At 45.1% G+C, this 26,918-nt stretch overlaps 1 protein-coding gene across 7 annotated transcripts; it reads right to left on the minus strand.

Annotated features, from left to right (window-relative positions):
* LOC101068677 (cyclin-dependent kinase 17-like) lies at positions 1-26,475 on the minus strand. Of its 7 annotated transcripts, XM_029834567.1 has the most exons (19): positions 26,142-26,475; positions 25,999-26,070; positions 21,642-21,803; positions 20,162-20,326; positions 12,752-12,885; positions 10,221-10,346; positions 6,318-6,374; positions 6,128-6,242; positions 5,898-5,992; positions 5,758-5,820; positions 5,491-5,614; positions 5,119-5,239; positions 4,939-5,036; positions 4,688-4,793; positions 4,503-4,545; positions 4,109-4,199; positions 3,957-4,034; positions 3,436-3,557; positions 1-2,182 (listed from the first exon to the last, which is right to left on the minus strand). In XM_029834567.1, exons 3-18 carry the CDS (start codon positions 21,769-21,771, stop codon positions 3,454-3,456), a joined length of 1,650 nt encoding a protein of 549 aa, XP_029690427.1. In that variant the 5' UTR covers positions 21,772-21,803; positions 25,999-26,070; positions 26,142-26,475; the 3' UTR covers positions 1-2,182; positions 3,436-3,453. The 7 variants fall into 7 exon arrangements, with proteins under 7 accessions (XP_029690427.1, XP_029690428.1, XP_029690431.1 ...); XM_029834568.1 differs by lacking the exon at positions 25,999-26,070; XM_029834571.1 differs by lacking the exon at positions 20,162-20,326 and having other exon boundaries at positions 26,142-26,474.
* Positions 26,476-26,918: the final 443 nt, after the last annotated feature.

The following is a 26,918-nucleotide window of genomic DNA, read 5'->3' on the forward strand; positions in this document are numbered from 1 at the left end:
TGTTTGTATTTTATTCTTTTTTTATTGTTTTGATGTTTAACATGTCCGCTTTGCTTCTGAGGCTCTGCACTCGAACGCGGCAGACCTCTCGCACACACCTACATGTGACCTTTATGGCTTTCATTCATAAAAATCTAAATAATCAGTGTGTGATTTACTCCCCTTGCAACAGGACACGTCCCTCCAGCCGTTTGGATCCAGCACATGTAACAGGAAGCACAAACCTGTCGTTGGTTTCAGTCAAGTCTCACAATTTTGATCGTTCAGTCGCACTGCCCACTCGCAAAGCAAAACAAAGAACAAAAGCCCACCCATAGAAACGTACTTTTAAATTCTCCAATGATTCTAGAAATATTGCTGTGATGCTGATTAAAGAAAACCAAAAAAATAATAAAAGCCAGAGTGTGAATAACTGTATCAAACCTGTACAGTTGTTATATACAACGTGAGGAACTCGTCTATGTACATGCTACATACTGCCACGCTCTGGAACGAGTCTGTCCAGGGTGGGCTCAGGTGGGAGATCTCTGATTTTCAGGAAAGGATGAGGGAAGATGCAGAAGTGGCCATCTCATATACAAGCAGTATATGTTGGTGTGTCCACTGATGGGAGGGATGGTCCCGTTGTTTCTCACAGTAAGAACAACAGCAGGGAGCGGCAACAGCGTCTGACTGCGTCCAGTCCTTCATAACGTTTGTGTCCTGTTACATCCAAGTTGGACCTGTGCTCGGGTGAGAGCGCTCTGGTCCCACTTGTGGCAGATCCTTGCAGCGATCCCACCTGCTTCTTCATCTTCTCGAAGGTGTCGAGCGTGGCGCCGCTACGAGCTCATGAGGTGTTTGGGGAAAGAAAACTGCCAGGGCCGTGACTTAGGTCGTGCTGGAGCGGATGACGAGTAAAGATGCAGGAAGGGTGATCGGGAGGAGGACTGAGAGGTTACAACAGGTTGAATCAAGGGTTTCAGCTCACGTCCAATGCCCTACTGGGGAGACACCACACCCGCTGCACCTCACAGAGTTCACAAAATGACATTAGACACTAGTCCTGAGCTTAAGGAATGTGCAAGACGCTCCCCTCCAGCCAGTCACCCAACTGTCCCGGCGGGGAACCCATTAAAGACTGAGATCAACATCCTGAAATCATCATTGCTTCTGACAGGTAAGATCATATATACAAACTAGGGGGAAATAATGTAAACTAAATGCACGGAGAGTTGGGCGGGCCAGGGTTTGTCAAACGTTATACACGTGAGCTAAAAAGAGGTAACGATCAGGTGCAACAGAATATTTCAACATCAACACCTGCACACACCGCACGACAAATCAAGACAACTTCTGAGTCAAGGCAAGAGGAGGGGGTGTCTAAGACTAAGCAGGAGAGGATTTGTACACTGCACCTCCTTACAAGTCGTCCTTCTCATGTGGAACCGTACCATCGGGCATTCCGCTGCTGTTTACAGCAAGAGAAGGATGGAATTATCAACCTGGAAATTTTCTTTACTTTATTACAAGCCGTGAAGAGTCCAATTATGCTGCGGTGAGACTAAATACTGAGCTCTCCTCTGTCTTTTTGGTATGTTTAAATTGCTTCTTTCATGATTATGCTAACTAGAAGGTTCTTTACATCCTACTCTGCTTGAGTGACTGGTGAGGTAATGACAGCCACCCTGACCTCAGCTGGATGAATAAGGTGCTAAGTCTTTATCTCTGTAAACTCCATTGATCTACACACTCTTAAATTTCAAGTGATCCATCTGTGTGTATATGTGTGTCTGAGAGATATAGGGATATTTTATGTTTGTGTGTCATTTTAACAATCGTGGGATTAGGCTTCAAGGGTAGGCGAAGGGTCAACGATTTAAGTGCAAATATTTAGAATGATGCACGTTATGAACAAAATAGATTGAACAGCTCAGTCTCCATTATCTTCTTGAATTTCTGTCCATTTAAAGAGGTGAGCTGAGTCTTTGACTATGGTATTCATGAATTCTTCAGCCTGCGTGTGTGTGTGTGTGTGTGTTTGTGTTGGTGGGTGTGTGTGGTAGGACTTGTTTTCTTTCAGTGTCTGTGGCAGAGTCATTAAATGCATGTCTGGCAGGACAGATCCACGTCTCCCCGTCTTTACATCGGCGCCCCCGCCAGCTCTAAAACAATACGCTCTGCCTCCTGTTCTTCCCCTGGGCTAGAGAGAGAGAGAGAGAGAGAGAGAGAGAGAAGTTTTGAATTCTCAATTTGTGTTATTGCAAAAAAAAATCAATTCCTTTTGCAAGTTCCAAATATTTTTACTGGATTTGTAGTTTGCTGCCTCAACCACTAGAGGGGAGTGTGTAGTTGTATTTCTTTAAATATATTTTGGACGTATGGATGGTTTGATCACAAAACAGCTTCACACTTACAAAATCAACTCATAAAGCTTCTGCAAAATTATAATTTTAATCATATTGAAAGGGTCATACTGTGCAATGGGCCTTAAGGTCAGAAAACATATGCTAATTCGTAATGTTCTCAATGTTCTCAAAACAATATATTCTTGACATGTTTATATTGTTTAATATTTTCCCCGGTGACTTACACTACGAATAGCATAATTAGATTAAAAGTAGTTTGAGTTTATGTATTCATAATTAAAACATCTGCAGTCATGCTAGGGCGAAACTGGGCATGAGAACGCTGATGTATGTTTAAACAACCAGAAAATATTGGTCTGCTTAGTAAAGGCTGTTTATCTGCCATCATCAAAATGAACTTAGAATAATAAATAAATAAAGACTGTTTCATTCAATGTGTCTTATTTACTTGGCCCTGAGCTTCTTTTTTTAATTGTTGAGCTATATAATTCAATAGCTTAAATGAGAAAGGTAAATCAACAATGTTCATTGGTTAAATGTGTACACAGAATTTAAAAAAACAACATAAAAACAGACACAAGGGCACCTGAACAAACACATTTGGTGTTATTATCTATGCTGTTTCATTAACAGTGTTGACTTTAAACTAATTACTATATTCCACACTGCAGTAAAACAACCACTGCATACAAAAGCAACAGACATTTATAAAACCTGACCAGTAAAACCCAACAAACTAAATCCTCAGTCAAATGCAGCAAAAAATACAACTATATATAAATTAATTGTTGCCTATTTCACCCCTGAAATAAACACTGGAAGTGGCTCACTATGAAAAAAACGTGGAATAGGTGAGTGAAAGGTGAGATGACACATGGAATATAAAGGCAGAACCAGCCCGAGGATGAAGAAGAAATAAGGAGGAGAAGAAAATCTTTAGAATGAAAGCATAGGGAGTATAAACAGGAAACAACAAGTATTTAGGAGAGATATGAAACCAGGACATAAATGTACAAATGAGGAGAAGAAAAGAGGTCGTGTGAAGGTGGTTGATTAGAAGGCAGACAGAATGAAAGAGCGTATTTACCAGAACAGCAGAGGCCACTCAACCAGTGGAATTGTAGGAGAGATTGTGACTCTGAGCCCTGGGCTTGGCTCCATCTCCCTGGAAGTACTGCGAGGGTGCCGAGCCCAACTTATGGGCCACAGCTTTTAGGGTTATGAGGGGGAGGGGGCAGGTGGCAGTGGGGCACACATGGGAAACAGGAAGGATTAAAGAAAAGAGGAATATTTGCAGCAAAAGAGAGAGGGAAGGAGAGAAGAGACAGGTAATCGTGAGAAGTGGAAAAAGTCGCAGACGCGGCCCCGAGATGGGAAATCACAAACAATGTGAGGCTAACGTGAAGTTTGGAGTTTAACAGAACACAGTCGTGTTTATTTATTAAACTGTATTCACCTGATGTTTTAAAGAGCCCGTATTTTGAAACAGCTGGATTACGTGACCACACAGCAACACGCAGTAAACAGACAGAGAGAAGAGCAGCTCTCTATTTCCCCTGAGAAGCGATTGTTTCCCCCTCACTCCTTTTCCTTCTTTGGAGAACTTACCCGACTCTGGGAACATGGAGGACTTCTTCCCCGGATCTTTCTGGAGCTGGATGCCTTTTACGGAGAAGATGGATGCAGCTGAAGACGACAGAGGGCCGATGAGACAACATTTGCAGACTGAAAGGTCGACCTGCTGCAGCGTTTGTACTCACTGTCTGCCAGTGTTTGGACCTGATCCCCGAAGCTCCGAAAGTACGAGTGTCTGAGGGCGTCCTCGGCTGACACCCGCTTCTTGGCTTCAAACTGCAGACACGCAGATGTACAGAGAGATTAAGACGGCTGAGCTGTGCGTGTGTATACTGCTTGATTTTTTGGATCCTCTGAGGTGGCTATAAAATCAGCTAATTAGTAAATGGCACCATATTTTTCTAAGGGGCATTAGTGGTGCTGCTGCAGTGTGACTTAGTGCCTCTAAAGCCAAGTCACACTTTGGATTTAAATCTAAAACTGGAACAAAGGTCAGCAGCAGTGACATCATGTGCCAGTATCAAAATACTTACAAAAAACAATACTACATAAAAAAATAAAAAAAATCTCATAGGTTACCTGAAGGAGCATTGAAAGCAAGTCCAGACCATCGTTGTCTATCCTGTGTCCAAACCAAGAGAAGGGGGGGAAAAGGGAGCAAGATGGAAAAATAAGATTGTCAGATTGTGCTTGTTAATACAGGATTCTAAGAAGCATTTTTAAAATACATGTTGGGGTGAGGAAGAGGAAATGCAAAGACGTGCCTGGGTGCGTGGCTGACAAGAGGCTCAGCTTGGTATTGAGGGAAATTGTAGGTTTTAAACTCCTCACTGGTGGTGATGCCGGGCCACGACTCTTCCGTGGGAGTACCTGCCGATCCCACATTTGCAAGTGAAATGACGTCCGCAGACGGAGCACGTACAGGAACGCGACCCCGGTGTGCTCATGCAAAATTATAATACACTGCAAAGTAGCAGAGCTGCAAACGAGGCATTAATCTACTGCGCCGTCTCACCCAGGATGCGGAATATGAGGTGAAGCTCGTCCTCCACAGTGGACCCAGGGAAAAGAGGCCTCCCGGTGATCATTTCATAAAAGATGCAGCCCACACCCCTGAACACAAACAGGGCGCTACGTGTAAGAAAGCACAAAGGGAAAAATGGCGCGCGGCTGCAGTGGGTTTGCCTTCACTCACCACATGTCGATGGATGTGAAGTACTCGGTGGAGCCCAGGAGCACGTCGGGGGGCCGGTACCATAAAGTCACCACTTCGTTGGAGTAGGTCTTTGTAGGGACAGACTTGGCTCTCGCCAAACCTCAATTTGAACAAAGCACAGAGACAGAGTCATTGACTTTGCTGTTTCATGTGGTTCCACATTTGAACTTCCCTCCGATTTAAATTCAGAATACATCATCTGTAAAAAGCATTGCAAACGGTACACCAGAGTCAAACAGAGACTACATTTGCAATCAGGATTGAAATGTAAACTTAAGTGATCTTTTGTCCTGCATGTGGTGCTTCTACACTTGAGCGGCTGCCAGACGACTTGATTGAGTGCTGAATTACCAAAGTCTGCCAGTTTGAGCTCTCCTTTCTCATTGATGAGCAGGTTCTGGGGTTTGAGGTCTCGGTGCAGGACTTTTCTTCTGTGGCAGTACGCCAGACCCCGCAACAGCTGGAACAGGAATATCTGTTGAGCAGAGAACAGGAGATATTGTTAATATTTCTGTACATTTGCATGAGGTGAGTAACGTTCAGGCTGCCTGTGGTGTACATTTACATTAGAGATTCAAATCTGAATTTCCTGAAAGCTAGTTAAAAACTAGGGCTTACCTTGACATTGTGAACACTCATGATGTTTCCACAGTCATCCATGTACTGCTTCAAATCCTTTTCCTGGAAGAAAGAGACAAATTTTGGGCCTACCCGAGGCACCCTACATGTATCTATGCGTGTGGCGTTCAGACACTGACCAGGTACTCAAACACGAGCGTCAGGCACTTGTCGGTGTGGATGATGTCATGAAGAGTGACGATATTTGCGTGCTTCAGGTCCTTCAGCAGAGACACTACAAGAGAGAGGTTAGAGATGTCAATCAGGTGCCGACGCTGTGAGGGGAAATCAAACAGCTCTGGGAACTGTCGAGGATTCACAAACGTCCTGTCAACAGGATGAGGTGAGGACCCGCTGATCGGTTCTGTACCTTCTCTGATGGCCGTGCAGGGCGCGCCCTCCTCGTGCTCCAGCCGGATCTCTTTCAGAGCGACCAAGTTGTCGGTTAATTTGCTTCGGCCTTTAAAAACGGTGGCGTAAGTCCCCTGCAGAGGCATCACATTAATGAATCAATTGGTTTATAAAGGGAGGAGTGAATAACTCAGCAAATATGGTCTCACCTCTCCGAGTTTGTCCAATTTGATGTAGGTTTCAAGTTTCCCGAAGCCAATTTCAGACTGGAGGAGACAGAGAGAGGACGTGAGGGGAAGTATTGGATGCCGCTGTCAATGGCCATTAGCACCACCACCCTGTGCATTTATGTCAGCCACTGTCTGACTAAAGGCCATCCCAGGACCTCCGTGTTCATCTGCTGAAGCAAGTCCTCCAGGCGGCAGCTGTTGGTCCAGTTTTTAGCCATATTCCTGTTGACACTTGGCCCACAACTGCAGGGTTTTGAGTCAGTGGGCCCCGTCCTCCGCGAGGAGAACTCAGCCTCTCCCACAGAGGGAGGAAACCCCCACTGCCACATGTGGAAGAAGTTCAACACCATCGTGGCTAACAGCAATCTGCGCACGGCATCTGTCGGAAACGATTCTCATCGCGTCTACGCAAACAGGGCCAGCCATGAATGTGTCTAAAACGGCTGTGCTTTTCAAAGGAAGTGATGAAAGACCACTTCTTTGTAGGGTGATATGATATCAGATAAGAGACAGTAAATAAAGGGGATTTTTCCATCTCCACTGTGGTGGGATTTCTTGAATTCTTTCCCAGCTTAGCGCCAATAAAATAAGAGTGTTTAATTAATACACAGTCCAGAGCAGCCGGTAATGATTTGAATGGTCATACGTTTAGATCTTTTTAGATCATTTAAAACAGAAACCAACTAAATAACATGCAGCAGATAGAAAAAATAAAGTATAGAACAAAACAGTCACATGGGGTGGATCTTTGTGCTTCCACAGCGCCGGTGTGATGCCCTTGTCCTTTATGTATAATTTCATATGGATTCCATATTTACAGCTGAACACTCTACAGACATCCAGCAGATGTGTTTTCAATCAACTGTATGTGGAATGTGAATTAATCCCGAATTCAGTTAATAAGGGCTTATCTGCATAATGCATGTGGCCCCTGGGTCTGAAAAGTCATGAATTATAGATGGCTCTGGCTATGACAAGCTGTGATCCGCACAGGCCTGTCAGTGTTTATCCTTCGCCCAGTCACCTCCCTGCTCTTATTTGTCCATTTATCTCTGAGGGTGGTTTTACCAGTTTTATCTGGGTTCTCTCTGAAACAAGCCATCTCTTCATCTGATAGTGTCATGACTGCCAGGACAGCGGCACGAATGTGTTCCTGCGAGGGGGGAGGGGGGGGGTCTCCTGTGACCAAGTTAGCTGATGAAGCATGTGATCTGTTTAAAGGGACGCCTAAAAGCCAACATCAGAATGAGCTTGAGCAGAGAATTAAATGCGAGACAAAAGCACAACTTGACCTTTAAACAGAATATTGTGGATTCTGCATTGAACACTGCATTTTTAAAAATAAAGCAATAATATTTAAATTCTAGTGGGAAAAACATTGTTGAGTGGTGAAACGTATAAATTACACAGGTTGACCATGAGTTTATGAATGCATGTGTCGAGGAGAGAATATCTCTAATGAGATACACAGCCCATATTCCTGTGTAAGCACTTCCTCCGCACACACAAACGCACAGTTCCCATCTTAGTGTTTGTGACAGCGGCTGTCAGGAGCCGTCGCTAAGCTGCGCGCCACTTTTGGCATGAGAGTCAATCCGAACGAAGCAGGATAACAAATTTAGAAGAGAAATGCGTCCACTGCAGGGAATAAATCTGCAATGTCTCGCATTGTTTTATGCCCCAAAACAAGTGAAGCCCCATCCCCATGGAGCTTCTCCTGTCATACACCTTGGCTTTGTGTGTGTGTGTGTGTGTGTGTGTGTGCTTTTTCAGTGGCAATGGGTTCATGTCATTCCCCTCAACGCTTCAGTGCGCTTACTCAGCAGAACTAGGTCAGACCACATTTTAGCAACAAAAATTAAAGCAACATAAACCCACACCAATGTGGCTCATGCGAGCAGGTACTTCGTAGCCAACAGCAGAGGAAATAAGTGTGAGGTCTATTTTCTTTTTACCCCTGATTTCCGATGTTTATTGTGATGAGATTACATTTCTCCCTTCTCCTTGTGCAGGCTGTGAGAAGGCCTAAAGAGGAGAGGATGGGCGGAGTGGAACTGACATCTCTCTGCTAAGAAAAGACAGAGCGGGTGGGAGGAGGTGGGAGGAAAGAGGAGCCCTTCCATTAAGATGATGTATCCAGTGCTCATGGCTTCAATCAATCAAGTGATAAACATCCCTGCCCTGTACCACCTTCTCTTGTAGACCAGCTGAGAGCAACAAAGTTTGATCCAATGCAGAGGAAACCAACACTACTGGTCACCAGAGTAACGAGCCCACACAGTGATGATGCAGCGATTACGCTAAAAAAACAGCATCTCTAATGTTATCGCCACAGAAGGGCGACGGCTACTGGATCCATGTGAATAAATGTCTGCGTCTCAGCCAGGAGAGGAAAGCGATCCACGTGAGCTTCGCTTACATTACACTGGGAAGCGATTCAAAGATCAAGATACTTCACTGAGCATCTGTTACAGGACACCCGAAACGTCCTTCTTAGTTACCGTAACAGAAGACATAACAGTCTCGCAGTAGTATATGAGGCATACACTCAGGTTTTTGGAAATGGTCACGCAACATCCATTGACATTTTTAGATGCTGAGCTGGAATGAAACATACAGTATGTTAAAAAATGAAAGATAAGACTAGTCATTTAGAAAAAGGGAACGGCCCTATTCAGTGTCAATTAGGTTCTTCTAACAACACTCTGCAGCCTCAGCAAGGGCACAGGAGATATAATAAATCCTTTCCTTTCTAGCAACTCAATCTGGGCTTTGAGTTTCATCCCTGAAAGCGCTCTTTTCCTGCACTTGGCGCCTTTAAAATTCTCCTGTCATCTTCCCCTGCATCCACTCTTCTTTGGCTCAGTTCAAGGTGTCCTGGTGTTATCCGCGCCAGGGGAGGAGCTTGGGCCAGAACAGCCCAATGCTGCTGCTGAATTATTGATCCGTCTATTGCGCTGCGTGCATACAACAACCACTAACGACACGCTGCAACGGCACACGGGCGGACTGAATCAAGTCTGTCAGGAAATGTCGGCCGCTCCTTTAGTTTGTGCAGACAGACGATCCCCTTTCGTCTCATCTACACGTCTTGTGGACCTCCCGCCTCCTCTGCAAAGCTCTGCGTGATTGTTTTCCTTTGATCTGTGCAAGGCTGCTGCACAATAGCTGCATCATTAAATCACTTCAAGCAGGGAGCTGATGCGGGGCGCTGACCCTGTTCGATCATTTCAGAAACACTTTTGATGGAGGGCAACTTCCACAGTATTTACCAAAGTATATTTTCCTGTAAGTGTTCAAAACAAACAAACTTTACTGTATAAAGAGAAACTTGGACAACAAAGAAGCAAAGGAGTGGTGTTAATAAAGCGTGACCACAATACAAAAACAGCTGACGCTGCATTACTAGCAAGTATAAAGGGACATGCTGCATATTCATGAATATGTGGCTACTTCCAACGATCATCCTTTTTTCTATCCATCAACCCCTCCACCACATTCAAACCCCACCATAAAAATCTTGGCCTCGATGCATAATTCAGCATTAATTGATCATATATCCCCCTACTGAGCCATTGTTGGCTGTACAACGTATGCCCATGTGTGTTTAAAAAGACTCTTGTCTGCATATGTGTGTATGTGAGTGTGTGTGTGTGTGAGAGAGAGAGAGACAGAGAGAGATGATGTAATGTTCTAACAGCACACAAAGGAGTTTGAAAGTTCAGATTACTTTTCTTCCCAAACAAAGCAGCACAATCCCAGCTGTACTCACCAAAGTCTGCACAGAACGCAGCCATAAGTAGCTGACAAAATAAATGAGTGCCAGCTGCTTCGCACAAATGTGAACCGGCACAAATATGCACAGACACAATAATTACTGACCAGTGAAGCTCGCCGTAGCCTGCGGCTCATGGGCTTGTCAAAGGGCGGACTGTTCATGGCAAACTTCTCCAAGTAGCCCTCCGGTAGCCTGATATCAGCTGGGAGAGACAAGCGTTTGTTTATGTCCTGCAACACAGAGAGAGAAAGAGGAGAGGAGTCATCACTGAGAAGAAATTAGCTGTTGTGCGTTTGTGTGATCACCACTTAACGCTCACTAACGCGCTGCTCACTGAATCATCCATTAATAATCATCAATCGCCAGGTCTTTTTACATAAAGTTGTGTTGGTTCTGGAGCCCAGTGAACAGGAATACAGCCTGAACAGGCCACCGGTGGCACGACAAACGTGGTTCACTCACACTTGGACGGGAGGTGGGGGAAAGCCGCTAATCAGGCTAATGTGCATGCTTTTGGAAACAGGAGCACTCGGAGAAAAGCCACACAGACACGAGTAAAAGTTTCAAATTACACATGAAATAACCCAGAACCCCTCAAAGTCCTCCAATCTAGCAAGGTATTAAAATTGGACACGCTGTGTGCATGCATGAATCTGTCAACTATCCTCACTTAACAGAACAGAACATGAATTCTCATGAATTCTGCATCTAAAACTCTAAAAGTCCTTCTTTTCTCCAGACTTTCAAATTCAGGTGACTGTGGACGAATGAATGATGGGAATGACATGGCATCCTAAAGGAAAAGCTCTGGTTTGAGTGGGTTTTCTGGTTTTCTATACTGTGAACATGCCTGGTGTCTTCATCTTCCATCCCTCTGCCTTCATCTGACATCTTTTTGACAGGTTTGCTCGACTGCTAGAAGAATCTGGAGGATTTTGTCTCTCTGGTCTTGCCATGTCACACATGCACGAGTCCCTTTCACAGCCGTCGCTTTAACAAAATATCTGTGCAGTTGCCTTTCCCATGATACATCTCTTCTTCGTGTGAGGCGCCAATCACACATTGTTTCCATGGCAGCAGTGGCTGTCTGGTCCGGTCCCAGCAGCCCCAAGTCTTCTGTCTAAATGTGTGAAATGATTTGTGTATTTACATGTGGCCATTATTAGCACAGCAGAAGAGGTGCGTGTGTGCGCGTGCACGGGAAGATGAAAGGAAGAGGGATTTCACGCCTGCGATGGTTTAACCGAAGCCTGGTGGCACACTTACCACCATTCAGCAGGATTACAGACAAGTTCTCAACCTAAGGATAGTTATACACGACACGTAGAGCTCGCCCTGCACACCGCATACACACGACCTATTAAAAATAAGCCAAAGATGCACGCTGTAACCTGACCTACAGATGCTGCAGGGAACCTTCGTGGACAGCACTACAGCACACACATAGGCTATATCGTCTTTTAGGAAAAACACATCCTACAAGTGCACATTTCTCCTGACAGAGGAATTTCCTACATGTCAGAACTAAAAAATAAAAAACTCCTGATCACAGCAGCAACAGTGGAAAGCATCTACATTCATTCAGTGGAAAACCACCGCCACACACACACACACTCACACACAAAGAAGCACATGTCACGTCTTCATACTCACAAAGCAGAATAGCTCTAGTAACTCCCTCATTGTCCTCCTTAAACGTGCCTTTCTAAGCAATCACACATGCCTGTTCCCCGATACATGTTTCTGACCTGCCACATGACTGCACACACTCTGACAGAGAGAGGGAAAGAGAGAGAGAGAGAGAGATGCACAGAGGTAGAGTTCCATCCACATGCTCACAGGAAGGAAAAAAAAACAGGCAGAGGAGGAGGAGCAGGAACAAGATGGGGGGGAGAGGCTGGATCAGTAGAGAGAGGAATGGACAGATTCCTGGGGGGGTAAGGCAGATGGGGGGAAGGGGTGAACGGAGGGATGGCTGCTGTGAGGAAACACTGTTTTACTTGTTTTTGCCTCCCTCTCGACATCGTGTTGTCTTCCTCCTCTCTCCCTCTGCCACCCTCTTCTCTCTTCCTCTTCCTTTGTCCCACCAGTAATTATTCCTTCTTCCATAATTGCCATCTCAAACCAGCTTTTCCCCTCTTCCTTTCTCTCTCGCTGTGGTAAAAATGAACCCCTTGCACTCACTGTTTACAGCCTGTGTCCAGAGGCATTTCCTGTAATAGCGCTGCACTCATCACTCTGAAACTCTCTCAAACTGATGGGCAGACACACACACACACACACACACACACAGAGTGATATGATGGAGATGTGCAACTTTACCTGTGCAAAGGCATTCCCACTGTATATGGGACATATTTGATTGTTTTATCATGAGATTTGTCATTTGCATCTTTTTGTGTATATAAAACAATAGAAATAGTGGCAGTGGCATTTCTGTTTCAGAATTTTTGTCATTAGCAGCCATAACGCAGTCCAGAAATTCATCACTAATAAAACAAAAACCTGCCAGTACGTGTGAGTTGGTTAATTCCATGGTTAGGTTTTAAGAGATTTCTCTGTATCATCGCTGCTGGCAAACGAAGGTCTGAATGTCCTCATGCAAGCTGTGAGGTCTGTCCCTGCTTCTTCATACCTCATTAGAGATGCGGCGATGGTGGTTGTTCCTCATGCGGACCCTGACTGGACTCTGGACTTCATCAGAGGACGTCCCAGACGCATGGTCACTTTCCCCGTCTGAGCCCATTTTCACATTTTCGTGGACGATGCCTGGAAGACACAGACGCAGGACCTCATTCTGGGAAATTTCCCTCTTTTATTCAACTCAGGCATCCTTGATGACCTTTTGTGTTGGTGTTTTCGACAGAAGCGCCACTGAACCCGCAGCGTACCCATCAGATGGCAGAATTTATAATGTCAGTCTTAGATTAGATTCCAAGGTCGGGTACCAAATGCCACACTATGGATTTGACCACTAGCCATGCAGTGATGTGAGTGTGTATTAATTTAAAAAAATAAAAAATCGAGGGTAAGATAAGGAGATGAGTGATCGATATAAGCCCCCCGCCCTCATTTCTTTGCCTGCCAGCCCTCACTACTCCATTTCCCCAGACTGATTTGATGTGGACCAGACGTGACCACCTCTTCCAATGGAGTGTGTGTTAATGTATATTTGTATTGGGGGACTCGTTTTCTCCCTTTAGTGTGTGGTATAGTCTGATAAGTTACAACTCTGGGCCATGTGTGTGTCTCTGTTTACGTGTATGTGTGTGCACGTCTGATATAAAATAAGGGCTGACAGGAACATTTTACCTCACCATTGTACAGGCTGTTTACATCTCAAACAGGCTGCACAGGTGCAGGCAGATGACGGGGAGTTTGAGGAGGATCGTTACAGTAACGACATGAAACCAAAAGAAAAATTAGTCTTCCGAGTGACTCGACACATTACGCATGAACTGCAGCGACTCCCAGCTCAACGGGATGTGCTATTTATTATGTCTGTCATCAGGCAACAGCAACCTCACACTGATGCTGGGCGTCAGCTGGTGTTAGTGTTAGAAAAAGAAGCACTAAAGATTTTCCTTCAACATAGTAAAAGGCAATGTTTTGTGAATCGAGCATATTTCTGTGCGTTTAGTGCCACAGATTAGATCGCAGCTGCTTCTGTCTTCATTTGTCCATTACCATAGTCTGTTGATAGAGGCAGCATATGCTCATTAGCAAAACAATCCATCTGGGTAAATGCTTAGAGCACCTTTTTTGTGCTAAATCATGCCTGATGTGCCACCCGTGGTCTTAAAAAGACAAAGATGCAAATGATGCTAAGTGAGGTAGGAATACTGAGTAGCTAATGTGGAAAACAACCCTCAAAGCCCTGATGGTGAAATATTAAAATGTGCGTTCCAGCACACCATGCCAGTCCAGGATATCTATGTACTGCCAAAAAAACACACAGCACACTAACTGTCCTGCTAGTACAGCATGTCATGTGGCTTTGTGCCGTGCTCTTCTTGTGTGGTCGCACGTGTGTATTTGTGTAAACAGTCAAACAAATGCAGGTAGATCAAAACAAGACTCTCCTGGAAGGAAAATTCCACTGCCAATTACTGAAGCGGCACAGCGCTCTGCTGGCACATCCTCTATGCACGTTTGCCTCTCAAACACCAGCATCCCAAACATCTATGCACTTTTAAAAGACAGAGGGCATTGCTTCCTGCCCTCCTGCAACTACTTTCTGCTCCATTTTCAAGAGCAGACCAAGAGCAGGCAGTAAATGCCATGAGCCACCACGTCCTCCCCGTGTGGAGTAAGCCTGGCCTAGTTAGGGCTGACGACTTGGTGCTTGCACATCTGAAGGGGTGAGCGGGGCTGCTATAAGGGATCACCCGCTGCGGTTTGAACTCCACTTAGTAGGAAAAATGTTGGCAGTGCATCAAAAAATTAATGAAACATCACTGGACAGCACAAAGAAGTAAAACACAGGTTGGACACATTTCCAGAGACCTTCAAAGAGAGTAATGGAAACAAGTTGCAATCATGTCCAATTAACTACAGACAGCTAAGTTCTTTTTTAAGAGTCCATTGATTGAAATAGTGATGGCGCATTCTTGTGCAACCAAACAAAAGAGGTAAATGTTTAGGAAGGTTAAAGAAGCTGCGGGACACTCATTAAGAACATGGAGGGATTCCTCAAGACACCAGACACAATGCCCGGGGTCAGAGCCATTCCACTGTATCTCTAATTTTCAAATCAGGGGCATTAATAAAACATCAGCTGCAAATGAATATATTTGAGGTCTTCAAAGTTGTAATCTCAGCAACTTCAGAGAGAAAGCTACTCAGCAGATGTCTGTGCTAATGAAGCCTCAGGCCAAGCTCCAGGTTTCAACAATGTGAAACTGGTTTGCAACAGACAACAATGGGCCAAGGCTCGATTGGTATAAGCACGTCTTCTTAGCAATGCTAGATGAACTATTTTCAAAAGGCAATAAAACTTCTTTATTATCCTGGAATGGAGCAGCCAGATGCAGATGTGTGGCGAGGATGGCGGTGATGGAACTCACCAATGCGGTTTCCGGGAGCGCGGCACGAGTCGAGCATTCGAAGCATGCGGAAAGGTGACAGCCTCAGTGGGGCGTCCCTCTCCCCCATTCTTATCCCCTCTCCCACTCTAGCCTCCACCGTCCTTGGGTCTCCGGCACCGGCAGCCCGAGAGGTGCACCCCTGCAGGTTGCCCGACAGATCCATTGGGGCTTCGGTTTGCGTCGTTGACGGTGAATTTTAAAAATCAATCAAATGTACATGTCACAGAGCGATGACAAATCACTTCGGTCCAGTCAGCAACTTCGGGTTTGGCCGAAGCCCCAGGAGGTGAAGCAAAACAACCCAAGAAGGAATCAATCTTCGGGCTGTTTCGATACCTCCAGGAGAGCTCCACGGAGAACTGCTCCAACTGCACAGGCTCACTAATCACAATGCAACAACTCCCTGAGCAACTACTCCACTCCAACACACTCCCTCCCTCTCTCTCTCTCTCCCTCCCTCTCTTCCTGTAGACACTCCCTCTCTCCACCTCTGCCTTTTCTGTATTTTTCTTATCTGAGATCACAATCTGCTTGCTCACTAAGCAAGGTCAAATGACACAGATACAATCCAAAAGCCATTATAAGCTAACCTCTAACAGGTGTTCTGTTTACATCCAGCACACAGGCACATGCACGGACCCAAACTTACATCCCCACCTAAGGAGAACAAGCTGCGGTTCTGACGCCTGACTTCGGTCCCTCAGCTCTTTCCGAAAAATGCTGGTTTTCACTCAAGGTCCAGTCTCCTCCTCTCCTGTTCTAGTCTTTTCCCGATCTCTCTCCTTGCTGATCATCCCTCTATCCGTGATGTTGCGCCGCACTCCTCCCGTCCACTCCCTCTCTCGACTGCTTCGCTCTTGCCTCTAGCGCCCCTATCAGTGCATCCAGTCCTCCCTCCTTTCACCTTGCCACTATATTCCTCCTCTCTCACATACTCAGCCGGTCTCTGGGTGGGTCCAGAGATGGTCACACATTAATAGTACAGAGTACCTCTGCCATATCTTAATTACTGATTTCTCATTGACCGAATTTTCTGTTTGTTGAATTGTCTAGTGAACCTCTTTCTTGCACTCGCTACCCTCCTTCCCTTTAGCATGCTCTCTACCATTTCGCCCCTTATCTCTGCCCAGCACAGAAATTGACACCCTGAAGCTTAGAAGCGAATGTGCTTTTGCCTTTCTACCTACTATCTACTCCCTGCACCTCTCATACATCCCCTCCAGCCTCCTCTTTTTATTTTTTTCCCTTCAGTCCTTCCCCACAGACCCAAATCCCACATCAGACACATTTTCCTCCTCTACCTGCCAGGACTACAATATGAGCTGATAGAGAGTAGATTAGTGCAATTGTAGTGAAAACGGCATAATAATGTTAAGATTTTTCAGACCCTTATTTAAACTTTTGTCCCCCTCCTCTGGCAGTGACAGTAATTACAGAAATCACATTGAAGCGATTATGGAACCATAAGCTTTGACATACTTCCATCTGCTGCAGCCTGCAGCCGATGACTGCAGCCCGTTCTCTTGTTCTAGGATTTCTCTGCTATTCTGGAAAAAAAATGTTCTCAGCACACAGCAGCCAACCCTAATTTATCTGACATACAGAGAAAAGCAACACGTAGGTGTAGGTGCATCCTCAAGAAAAAATAAATGTTTTTTTTTTTAAATCATCTGAAAAATGACAATTGAGTTAATAGGGAAAATAATCCTATATACCTGATGTTTTCAACAAACTGTCAGAATTAATATGCATCGAATGCCATCTTTATCAGTAATGCTGTCAAAGATTAACACCTGGCAGAGGTGTTTTATTGTGTCTGTCTGACAGCTGTGAGACGAGTCCTCACCTCACCCTTCAAATCAATAATGCGGTCAACTTGCTGGCCGGAACGTACACAATTCATGTTCATGCAAAAACCACTGTCACATCCTGATAAGAAAATCATCCACAATGATGCATGACACATTGTTTACTTTATCCAGGACCCATGCTTAGCTAACATCAACACCAAGAGCTCCACTATGGTACATTGTGTTTTTAGTCCTCTCGGTGAAGGTCCTAATTTAGCTTTTGCTCTTATATTTGTTATTATAGCGATCAAAAGCTAATATTTTCAGCATTCTAGGCAATTTCTAAGTCCTACACCTTTGCTTGACTTGACTGGCTCCACTACGTTTCCAATACATAACTCTGGCGAGTATATTATACATTAACTGACATACTAGAGGATGGCTGCTGCACCCTTGAGCTTCAAAAGTCAAGGACGGAGGCTTGTCAATCAGCCCTGCAGCCATCTTTACTGTCTCTTTGTATTCACAAGTGCACACTGTGCTGCACACATCACTGTTCTGCCGTCCTCTGCAGCCACGTCCGCATCCCCTCCATGATGCGTTCACTGGCACGTATTCTTGCCTCCTCGGTTCCAGTCAGCCTGACTACACTGCGCTAGAATTGTCATGTTTCGCCGTAATTACAGAAGTATGCCACCAGATTCATGGAGGACAGGGTATAAAAAATTCAAAGTGCATGTGGCATCCCCGAGGAACCACGCACCACCAGAAACAGTCACAAAGCTGGAGGCAGAGTGCTGTAATTCCCTCTAAACCTTTTATCTGCATCTAAAGAATCTTATTAAGCCAATTAAATCAATTACTGGGACCTGAGTGTCTACTGTCAGCTACTGACTCCACATGCGCTGCTCCCCAATGTCTTACCCATCCCCTTCATTTCCTGTATCACTGACGTTATTTAGCAACATCTTTGCCTCTAGCATATAGTACAACAGCCAGACAACCAATTAAGACCAAAAAACGAACCCTTACAACTACATAACAGGATTCTGCTGCATTTGTCTTGTTAAATTCAGTCTGGAAGCGGCTCAGGACGGTGCGAGCAAATGGAAGTTCATGAGTGTGGGGGTGTGAAGGAGAAGGCTATGCTGATTAATGTGGTGTTAATGCAATACATTGGTACAGGCAAAGTGCAGGGGGGGATGAGGCCAGCAGGAAAAGCTTCCCATCCTTTATCTCCTGGTTTTATCTTGGTGGTAGTATCCTGTGGTACTGTATATCAAAAACTGGGCTGATGCAGAGATGGGGTGGGAGAAGAGAAGAATGAGAGGAGACGTCTGTGACAGCGTCAGAAAATAGCGGGCCGCAAATGGTTTCAGGAGAGGAGGCAGCCCTCAGCAGGGTCCTGTTTCTCACTTCAGTAGACAGGAGGGGAAGATTAATCCTCTATGGTGTAACTAGAGATCTTCACAAGCTCACCAGTGAAAAAAAGAAAAAGGTAAAGAGCTCCTCTTTTCTGACTGTAGTGGTGGGAGTGGATGTGCACCCAACTAGCAACACATGGATTACACACGTGTACTTAGATAAGGGTTAAATATCATGACCCAACACCTACACATGTGCAAATGTGCACGCAGCAAAGCAGGTGACGGGAGGAAAGGAGGATAGGAGGAGGAAAAAGAATATCTTTATATGAGGCTGTGGTGGATTGATAGAGCGAGTTAGCGCCAGTAAAGGGTGAGCAAGGTCTTTAGCGTACCAGAACGGCAGGATTGCATCATCATGTCATCTTATTAGAGGCTGCGACGTGCACGGACTGCAGAGTGGCACAGAATGAATCAGCAAGAAAGACCCACAGAAATGCAGCACATCTAAACATTCTGAAGTACAACTTATCCATGCTGTAAATACAGAACACAGCTTATATTAATTTAAAGAGCTCCCCTTTGACTTTCAAGGACTAAAGATGTTCTGCAATATCATTCAATTGTAACAGTATATGGAAAAGGATTAAAGCAGTTACCTACAGCTGACTACTGCAGAGCTGATCTGATACTACCTGAGCCCGACACCAGATCAATCATCAATCGCTCCGGTGTATTTGTTGTTGCTTCTGTTCCCGTGAACCACTTTTACTGTATCTGTTAATAGGACAGATTGCATGACATCATCTCACGAGGATGCCACAGTCCCTTGTCAAAATTTTAATAAAGGCATTATTTTTTCTGTAATAAACTCTGGTTTGTTCATGAGTTCTGCATGACTGCAAACAATTGTGAGTCATCTTTATTCCGCCACATAGCACTTGTTCCTCTACAGAGATCATAAAGGGATTCAACGTGTATTCTCATTCCATTTCCAGCTCTAAAGGATCTCAGCATACTGTCAGATACTGATACTCGCTCACCTGTCAGCCAGGGCTGAATGGATGCGAGGATTGTGGTTGATCCACGGTTCACTCGACCGAGGACTCGCGGGATGCAAGTCACAAAGCTAATACGACTCCTGCCGGCACTGGAGTCTGAACACTGCCCTACCTCTCTGTGCATTTGCTAAGCTCATTTCAATCCGAAACCCATTTTCAACAAAATCCTCCATCTCCCTCCACCATGGTCTTTCTCTTGCACACTCCATTCGCTATTCCTGATATAAACCATTCTGCCTCAGCGGGAAATGAGATTATTAGGGTCCATATGGAGACAGAGTACATGTTCCATTACATAGTAGAGCCAGAAAGAAGATGGAACTGGCTGTGTGAGCATGTGGGGGGGTTGCGTGAATGTGCATGCGGTTGTCTCTGTGTGTTGGATTAAGGTCATTAGAGCTTTAGACAGGCAGATTAATAATAAATAGCCTGAACTTCGGTCAGTATATATGATTTTTCTCACTTGCTGAAACAATATATAAACAATATCCACTGAGGTTATACCCATATCGGTGTGTGCGAAACACGGAAATTGCATATGAACCAACAATCATTGAACATACATTGGCAGAAAGGACATGTGATGCGCTGCAGAAAGACACTCGCGTAAAACTAAAAGTATCCGGATTTAAAAAAAATCCCTCTGCATGGAAATGTGCTGCATATATTCACATGCAATTCACAAAACCTTCATTACGCAATCACAAATGTACAGGAAATGAGTACAGTGTGTGTATCTGTACCCAGAGATCCAGTCCTGTGCAGACTCAGGTAGGCTCTGTCTCTTTCGAGCCCCCCGCCTGGCTCTCTGCGCAGGGCGGTGCGGCCCAGATGACCAGCATATTGTCGTAGGAAGGAGGGAGCGCTGTGTGAAGCGGGAGGGTGCATGGCACGCTCCATCACGGGCTCTGAGACGCACGGTGTTGGACAGGCGGCGAGGAGGAAAAAATAAGAAAGTGCAAGAAAGGGTGAGGAGAAAACCCTCAGAAGACAAGCTCAAGGAAGCAGAAACAGGAGAAGATCACAGTGAGGAGACAGGGAACAAATACAAGAAAACTTGAAATCTTAGGCGGGCTTGATATGATACCAGAGAGGTAGCAGGGCAGATCAAAGAACAGTGCAGTGATGTGATAGAAATGGTGTTAATGCACAAAAATGTTGCATTATGAGGCCGTCAGCATGCAAAGCGGACAATGAGTTAAAAAAAAAACATTAAAATGTTACACAAAGAGCAAACAGGCAGAGGGAAATAGAGATGGTTGGAATCAATATTTAAGGAGCTGGATGTGGAAGATTTGAATTGTTTTGTGACATTTGTGAAGCAAAATGTGTCACGCTTCCATCTGACATACAGGTATCATCACCTTTCTTTCATACAGGCATCTGTCTTTTAAATAACCCAATTTCTTACATAATGCAGTGCTTCTCTACAGTCACAGTAAAATGGAGATCTTATCTGGGGGTAAAGAAGCAAGGGTTGAAGGAGTGGTTAAAGTTTAATGCACCTTTCCTCATCCTTTTTATCAGTTCCTCCATCCTGCTGCATCTTTCTTCTCCAGTTCCTGAATCTCCGGCACAGTTATTTAAAACTAAAAAGCAAGATTAAAATAGGAGGATGAGGACAATCAGGGATAATAATTTACATCATTTGGGTCTGATCCAGCCTGGGAACTGATGACAACAGCTAGGAAAACTTTTCTTAGAGCTTTCTGAGAGTCTTATCCTCTTATTCTGGGATGCTCCAAATCAAAGGTATCCTCCCAAAAAGAGAAATATACACAGATGCGCAGGAGGCGCATTATGGTCCTGCGGTACTGAAAGGTGGCCAGCAGGGGGCACACACACGCCAAAGTGACATTTTTATGTTAATCAAGAGTAAACAGATATGTGACAATGAATGCATGTGAATTCACGACAATGGTTTCTGAATTAAAGTACATTATGTACCTCATGGCTAAATGAAATACAGTAAAGTGAATAGAGAGGGTGGTGATTAAGTGAAGGTGATGACTATTAAGCTTTTTTGAAACTTTGTATGAAGCTGTCTTGCTTCCCTTTCAGGAGGTTTCTTTTCTGCTTTTTGTTATGCTGCTGTTATATCATTAATGCAATATAACACAGATGCAATGCACACATGTGTAATTGTATAACATAAATAAACTGTGTGGTATGGCAGCTATGCGTGCCTTCGCTGTGTGTCCTGTTCATGGTTAGGCATCTTACCATTGTCCCTGGATGCCGATGGCTCGTCCAAGGCCATCTGCTCCGCCAGTTCAGACAGGGAATCGTCAACAGGCCGAGCGCTGCGTAGGGACATGGACAGCCTCCTCTTGATGATCTTCATCCTGTCCATCTTCTCAGTTCCACCACCTGGGGCCCACCGCCCTAAGAGAACACAGCAAACATTAGCATTAACCATCACTGACACCATCTGCTGCCCTTCCTAATCATTACTGTTACTCATCAGCAGTGAGCTACACACACCCCCATTCAAGCCCACTGTACAGTGGAGCTACTGCAGTGCAGCTTCTGTTGCAGTTTTCCAGTGTGTGAGCTGAGGTTTGTGTTGTTATCGTTACATACCGATAGCACAAGTACGGTGGGATAAAAGCATCATTCTGAGAGTGCAGACCCATGTGGATGCAGAAAATAATACAGATAAAAAACAAAATAAAATGGATGATGATATTTCTCTCTCCAGCTGTGAGGGAGCATCCAGTTCACCAATTCCAGCCAACACGTTTATCAGCAGAAACAATTAAGATAATATATTCCTGAAAATCACAGTTACACCGTTGTAGGAAATAGACCAGCATGCCACAGTGACACTGTTGGAATATCGCACCACTGGCAGAAAGATACCATCTGTTGGCCTGTGTTGCATTCTAAATCCCACAAATACCTGCAGTTGGGATAAAAAGAAACCTTATAGTAATGTTGGAGCTTATGCGGGGTTAATGAGCAGCAACGTGACCCAAAAATCAATCACCCACACTGTCCACCTTCCGTTGTACAAGTGATGGAACAAATGATTGTTACGGATGTACATCAGAAACCATGGTCTCTATGCAGTGGCGGGTGTCTCTGTGTGGTTTTCAGGTTTTCTCCTACAGTCCAAAAATATACACGTTAGAATCAATAAGCACTCGACATTGGCCCTAGGTGTGGGCGAGTGCGCAAGTGATGTGTGTGTGTTTGTGTGTGTGTGTGTGTGCCCTGTGATGAGCTGGTGACCTGTCTAAGTGAAGCACTCCAACCTTTTTTTTAGCCATGTTGCATATCAAAAACTCTAGTGAGGCCCCGATGGTACGTCATGTTTAAAGATCCATTTAGAATCTATACGCAAGTGTGTTTAAGCGAGTTCAGGTTATTTTATGTGTCTATTCCTTCAGTACTCACTGGCCTGGAGGCCGAGGCAGTTAAAGCAGGATAAATCTGCCTCTCTTTTAGTTCTTCCTCGCCCACAAGGGCTGAAGAGCTGACACGCACGGGCATAAACACACAAACATGCACTGCCATTCTCTTTGTGTCCATCCTAGGACGCTTCAACAAAAGCCATTTATCCTTTCAGGCTCTCACTCTTTCAGGCCTATTAGCGACAGCCTGCCCTCCGAGGGAATTCAAGCCCAGTGATCCACACTTGGAACAAGTGGCTTCTTTTTTCCAAGAGGAGGTGCAGTTGGCCAGGGATCCACTGCTGCTCACTCCTCAGATGAGGGTGTTTCTTTAAAAGGTGGAAAAAAATAGGTAAAGGAGGGGAGGAAAGGAGAAAAACTCGCATTCATTTCATAATATCTGCCAACCGTGCAAGATTAGAATGGAACACGTCTCCCTCCCCCCTCATTTGCATGTTTTCCCAGACTTCGCTGAAGAAGAAGAAGCCTGCTCGGACAAGGAGACTGCACTTTCTGCACACAACCTTGCCACCTCACATAAATTTGTAGGATTTAATCACTCACGCAAGCAATATGACTTTGCTGCGTATTAGCAAGATAAGCAACGTGTTATCATTAAAACACACCAACGCTGATATCCTGGCATGTTGGACAGTGCGGGGGACAAACAATAGTGACTAATTTCACGGTCTCCTTCTTATCTCTGGAGCATTAGCGTTCATATTAATGGAGCGAGAGCCTTAATACCCGGCAGCAAAACCCACGGAAGACATCATGGCACCAATTTATATGGGATAATATAGTGCACACTTAGTTCTTTCAGAATAGGACCAGTTCGATATAACTGAGGAAGAAGCAGACATGTAAAGCACTCATAAATAACCAAAAATCCAAATTATTTTGAGAGGTGTTCTTAACTGGTTGAACAAAAAAAGGAAAATAGATGAAATAGTCGAAGAACAGCGACTTCCTTTATCCAACTGTGGATGAAACATAACTTAATGACCTCTACGTTTATCCGTTTGTCAGCAAAACTGCTCAGAAAGTTATGAACAGGGTCCAATGATCTTTCCATTGCTCGCAGGATGAGGAACCCTTGATTAAATTTGGTCACGTTCCAGATCACCATCTGGATCTCCACGGTCGCTCAGGAATAAGATCAAACGGCACGACAATACGTAGGGAAATGAGTTGCTTGGCGGAGGTCTGCGTCCTTCAAACGCTTTTCTAGTTTCTCTCTGTATTCAAGTGCAAACAGAAACATTTCGGCGATTGGATCCAAGTTTGAAGATGCTAACTCCTCCGATATTGCTCGCAGCCTCACAAGCCTATAGCAACACGCTAAAGAAGGCCACGGCAGATTCTGTAAACATTCTGTAAAAATGTCTGTTATAGTGAGACTTCATTTATAAGCTATTAAACATGTTTAATTACAAAACCATTCTGAGTGTACGAGTGTGTCCGCTGGGGATCATCAGGATGGATAAAGCTTTTCTTACAGTGGTGGATGCTGAACTGTCGAGGTGCAGACAGACGGCACAGTGAACAGGTCCTGGCGGCGTGCAGAGAGGTGGTGAGACAAGTGTCTCCAGGCTGCAGGACAAGTGGTCCAAAACCAACCAGCCGCCTGGCAAACTACAAATAACTCCGAGACATTGCTGTGGTTAGATGGCGGGACACACTCCAGATAACATGGATGGCCCCAGGTGCCTCTAAAGGACAAGCGGAGTCGTTAAATATCAAAGCCTCAAACTGGAAAACAACAAGCACTTTCCAAGATTCCAAGTCAAGGTGAGGCGAGGCGACACACTTTACAGGGAGACCAACGGTCTGGTTCATTCACGATGCACACCATTTGGGTTGCTAGGTTACCGGCCCGGGATAGAACCACAGTTTGTGTCTCTGAGGTAAAAAGGAGACGGAAATAAAAGGTGAAAAGCTGAGAATTCGTGATTCAAACGTCTCTGTCTTTGCCCACATGATTCTCTCAACTAAGTGGTGACGTTATTTAGCAACATCAGTGCCAGCCTCTCTCTGGGATTCCTCTCACAATTCTGCAGCGAGAAAAAACAGTGATTGCATTTGAATACCTGAGCCTCTGCACCACAGACCATTCAAAATACCAGCACTCACGGGAGAGAGGGTTTGCATCAGGCCAAAAGGGGAGATTTTGGCAATCTGCAGGGATCCAGGGCAGATTTTTGTCTGCAGCAGAGATGGTCTCGCTTCTTCTTTCTTTCCCTTTTTGTCAGAAACAGGCGTCCAGCATTTCAGCTGAGCATGAATCACACGCATGCATGCACTCACGCACAACGTGACAGGACGGAATGGGCACTCAGTGGCACTCCAAAGGCTGGTCTGCGCCGTGCGCTGCCTCGGGATGCATGAGTAATGCGTAAATCTGCCCAACTCTCCTAAACACATCCACACAAATTAGACAGATACGACCCTCTAAAATGCCTCCCTTTAATAAGTCCAAAAGCTCCTTCCTGGCTGCTTATCTGCCACTTGATCTAAATCTGTAGATGCATAACAGCAGGAAGAAATCCTGGCTGGAAGAGATCACAATGTTTATGGACTTAAAGGTAGGTCAAAGGGAAGCGAAACAATGTGCATATACAACTCGCACATGTAGTAAAGTGCCCAGTAGTTCCTAACAGTCAGGTAAACCATTGACAGTGTGTTGACATGCATGAGGTCATTGTAGACATAATGCAATGCTTGAGGCCTGATAATATCCTGTTAAACTGACCACAGGCTGGAATTATCAGTGAATCTCTGCGCTCTCAAACCGGCTCATGTCGGTCTGCGCCTGGCTGACAGAGATCCAACCCCCCTCTCTGCCTTCCAGGCCTCGCGTGTTTTCGGTCGGTCCTGCTCTCCCCGTGTTTTCCTGACGCATGTATCCGGGAGGAAGAGAGTCACAGGGAGCAAAAGTTACACCACCAGCCGGTCGGATCCGAAACTCCAGGAGGATCACGCACACGGTTCATTTGTGACAGTCATTCCGACGCCAGCGAGTGCGCCACGAACACCGGAGGTTGCGTTCAACGTTGTTGTAACAATTGTTGTAACGCCGTAGTTCAGAGGATCACACGCTTGTTTCTAAACTATCCACGTTCTGTCATGTTGCGCAATGGACCCACGCATATAACACGGTCTAGGTTTTTAAAAAATAACTCCACCTGCGACGTCAGGTGATAGGACGATCGCGCTTGTTTGTCGTCCCGATCTCTGTGGGAAGGGGGGAGAAGAACCTGCGGAGAGAACACCGTAAACACAAACGGAAGCGAAAAAGAAAAGAAAAGAAATCAGCGTTGCCTCTGACCTGCTGGTGTTCCTGCTGCTGGAGACTATTGTTCCACTTGTGCGTGGTAATCCCGGCAGCGCGCTGGGATGGATCCACTGCGACAAGTTCCCCCCAACTACTTTGCTGTAAATCACAACAGATTTCCTGATATTCGACAGGGAAATCTTATCCCCGCGATGTCCCGAGTGCCGCAGCGTTCCCTGGACCATCTATCTGCATCGCTGCTCCGTGGATCCGCATGTTTCGGGGTTTAATCTCGCTCAAGCACGGCGCCGTCCTGTCCGCGGAGGATCGACCATATCGCTGCTGCTGTGGAGATCCCAATTGAAAGCTGTGGCGTGATCCCGGAAAGCGACGCAAGGGGTGTGCGTGCGTGCGTGCGCGCGCGTTTGTATGTGCGTGTACGCGCTATAGTAGCAAAGTAAGGACATTCGAGGGGGGAATGAGGTCATTTTGGCTGGTCCTCACAACTTCAAGGGACTGTTTGAGGTTTAAGACTTGGCTTTAAGGTTGCGGTTAGAATTGGTTTTAAGTCAGGGTTAGTGGGTTAGTTGGGATGGTTAGGCTTGGCTAAACCGAACCCTTCCAATTAGTAATGTACTACTAATACATTAGCTGTATGAAAGTCCTCACAATGATAGTATAAGTATGTGCATGTATGTACAAGTACTTTGAATTTTTGAAATTACCATTGGCCTTAGTTCAAATTGTAATGTGCCAAAATGACAGCTAAATAAAGGTGAAACAAACAAACAAACAAAAAAGGCAATTATTTCCAGGTTAAGGTTAATTTCT

This window comes from Takifugu rubripes, chromosome 3 (genome assembly GCF_901000725.2).
Source record: "Takifugu rubripes chromosome 3, fTakRub1.2, whole genome shotgun sequence".
In the NCBI taxonomy this organism is placed as follows: Eukaryota; Metazoa; Chordata; class Actinopteri; order Tetraodontiformes; family Tetraodontidae; genus Takifugu; species Takifugu rubripes.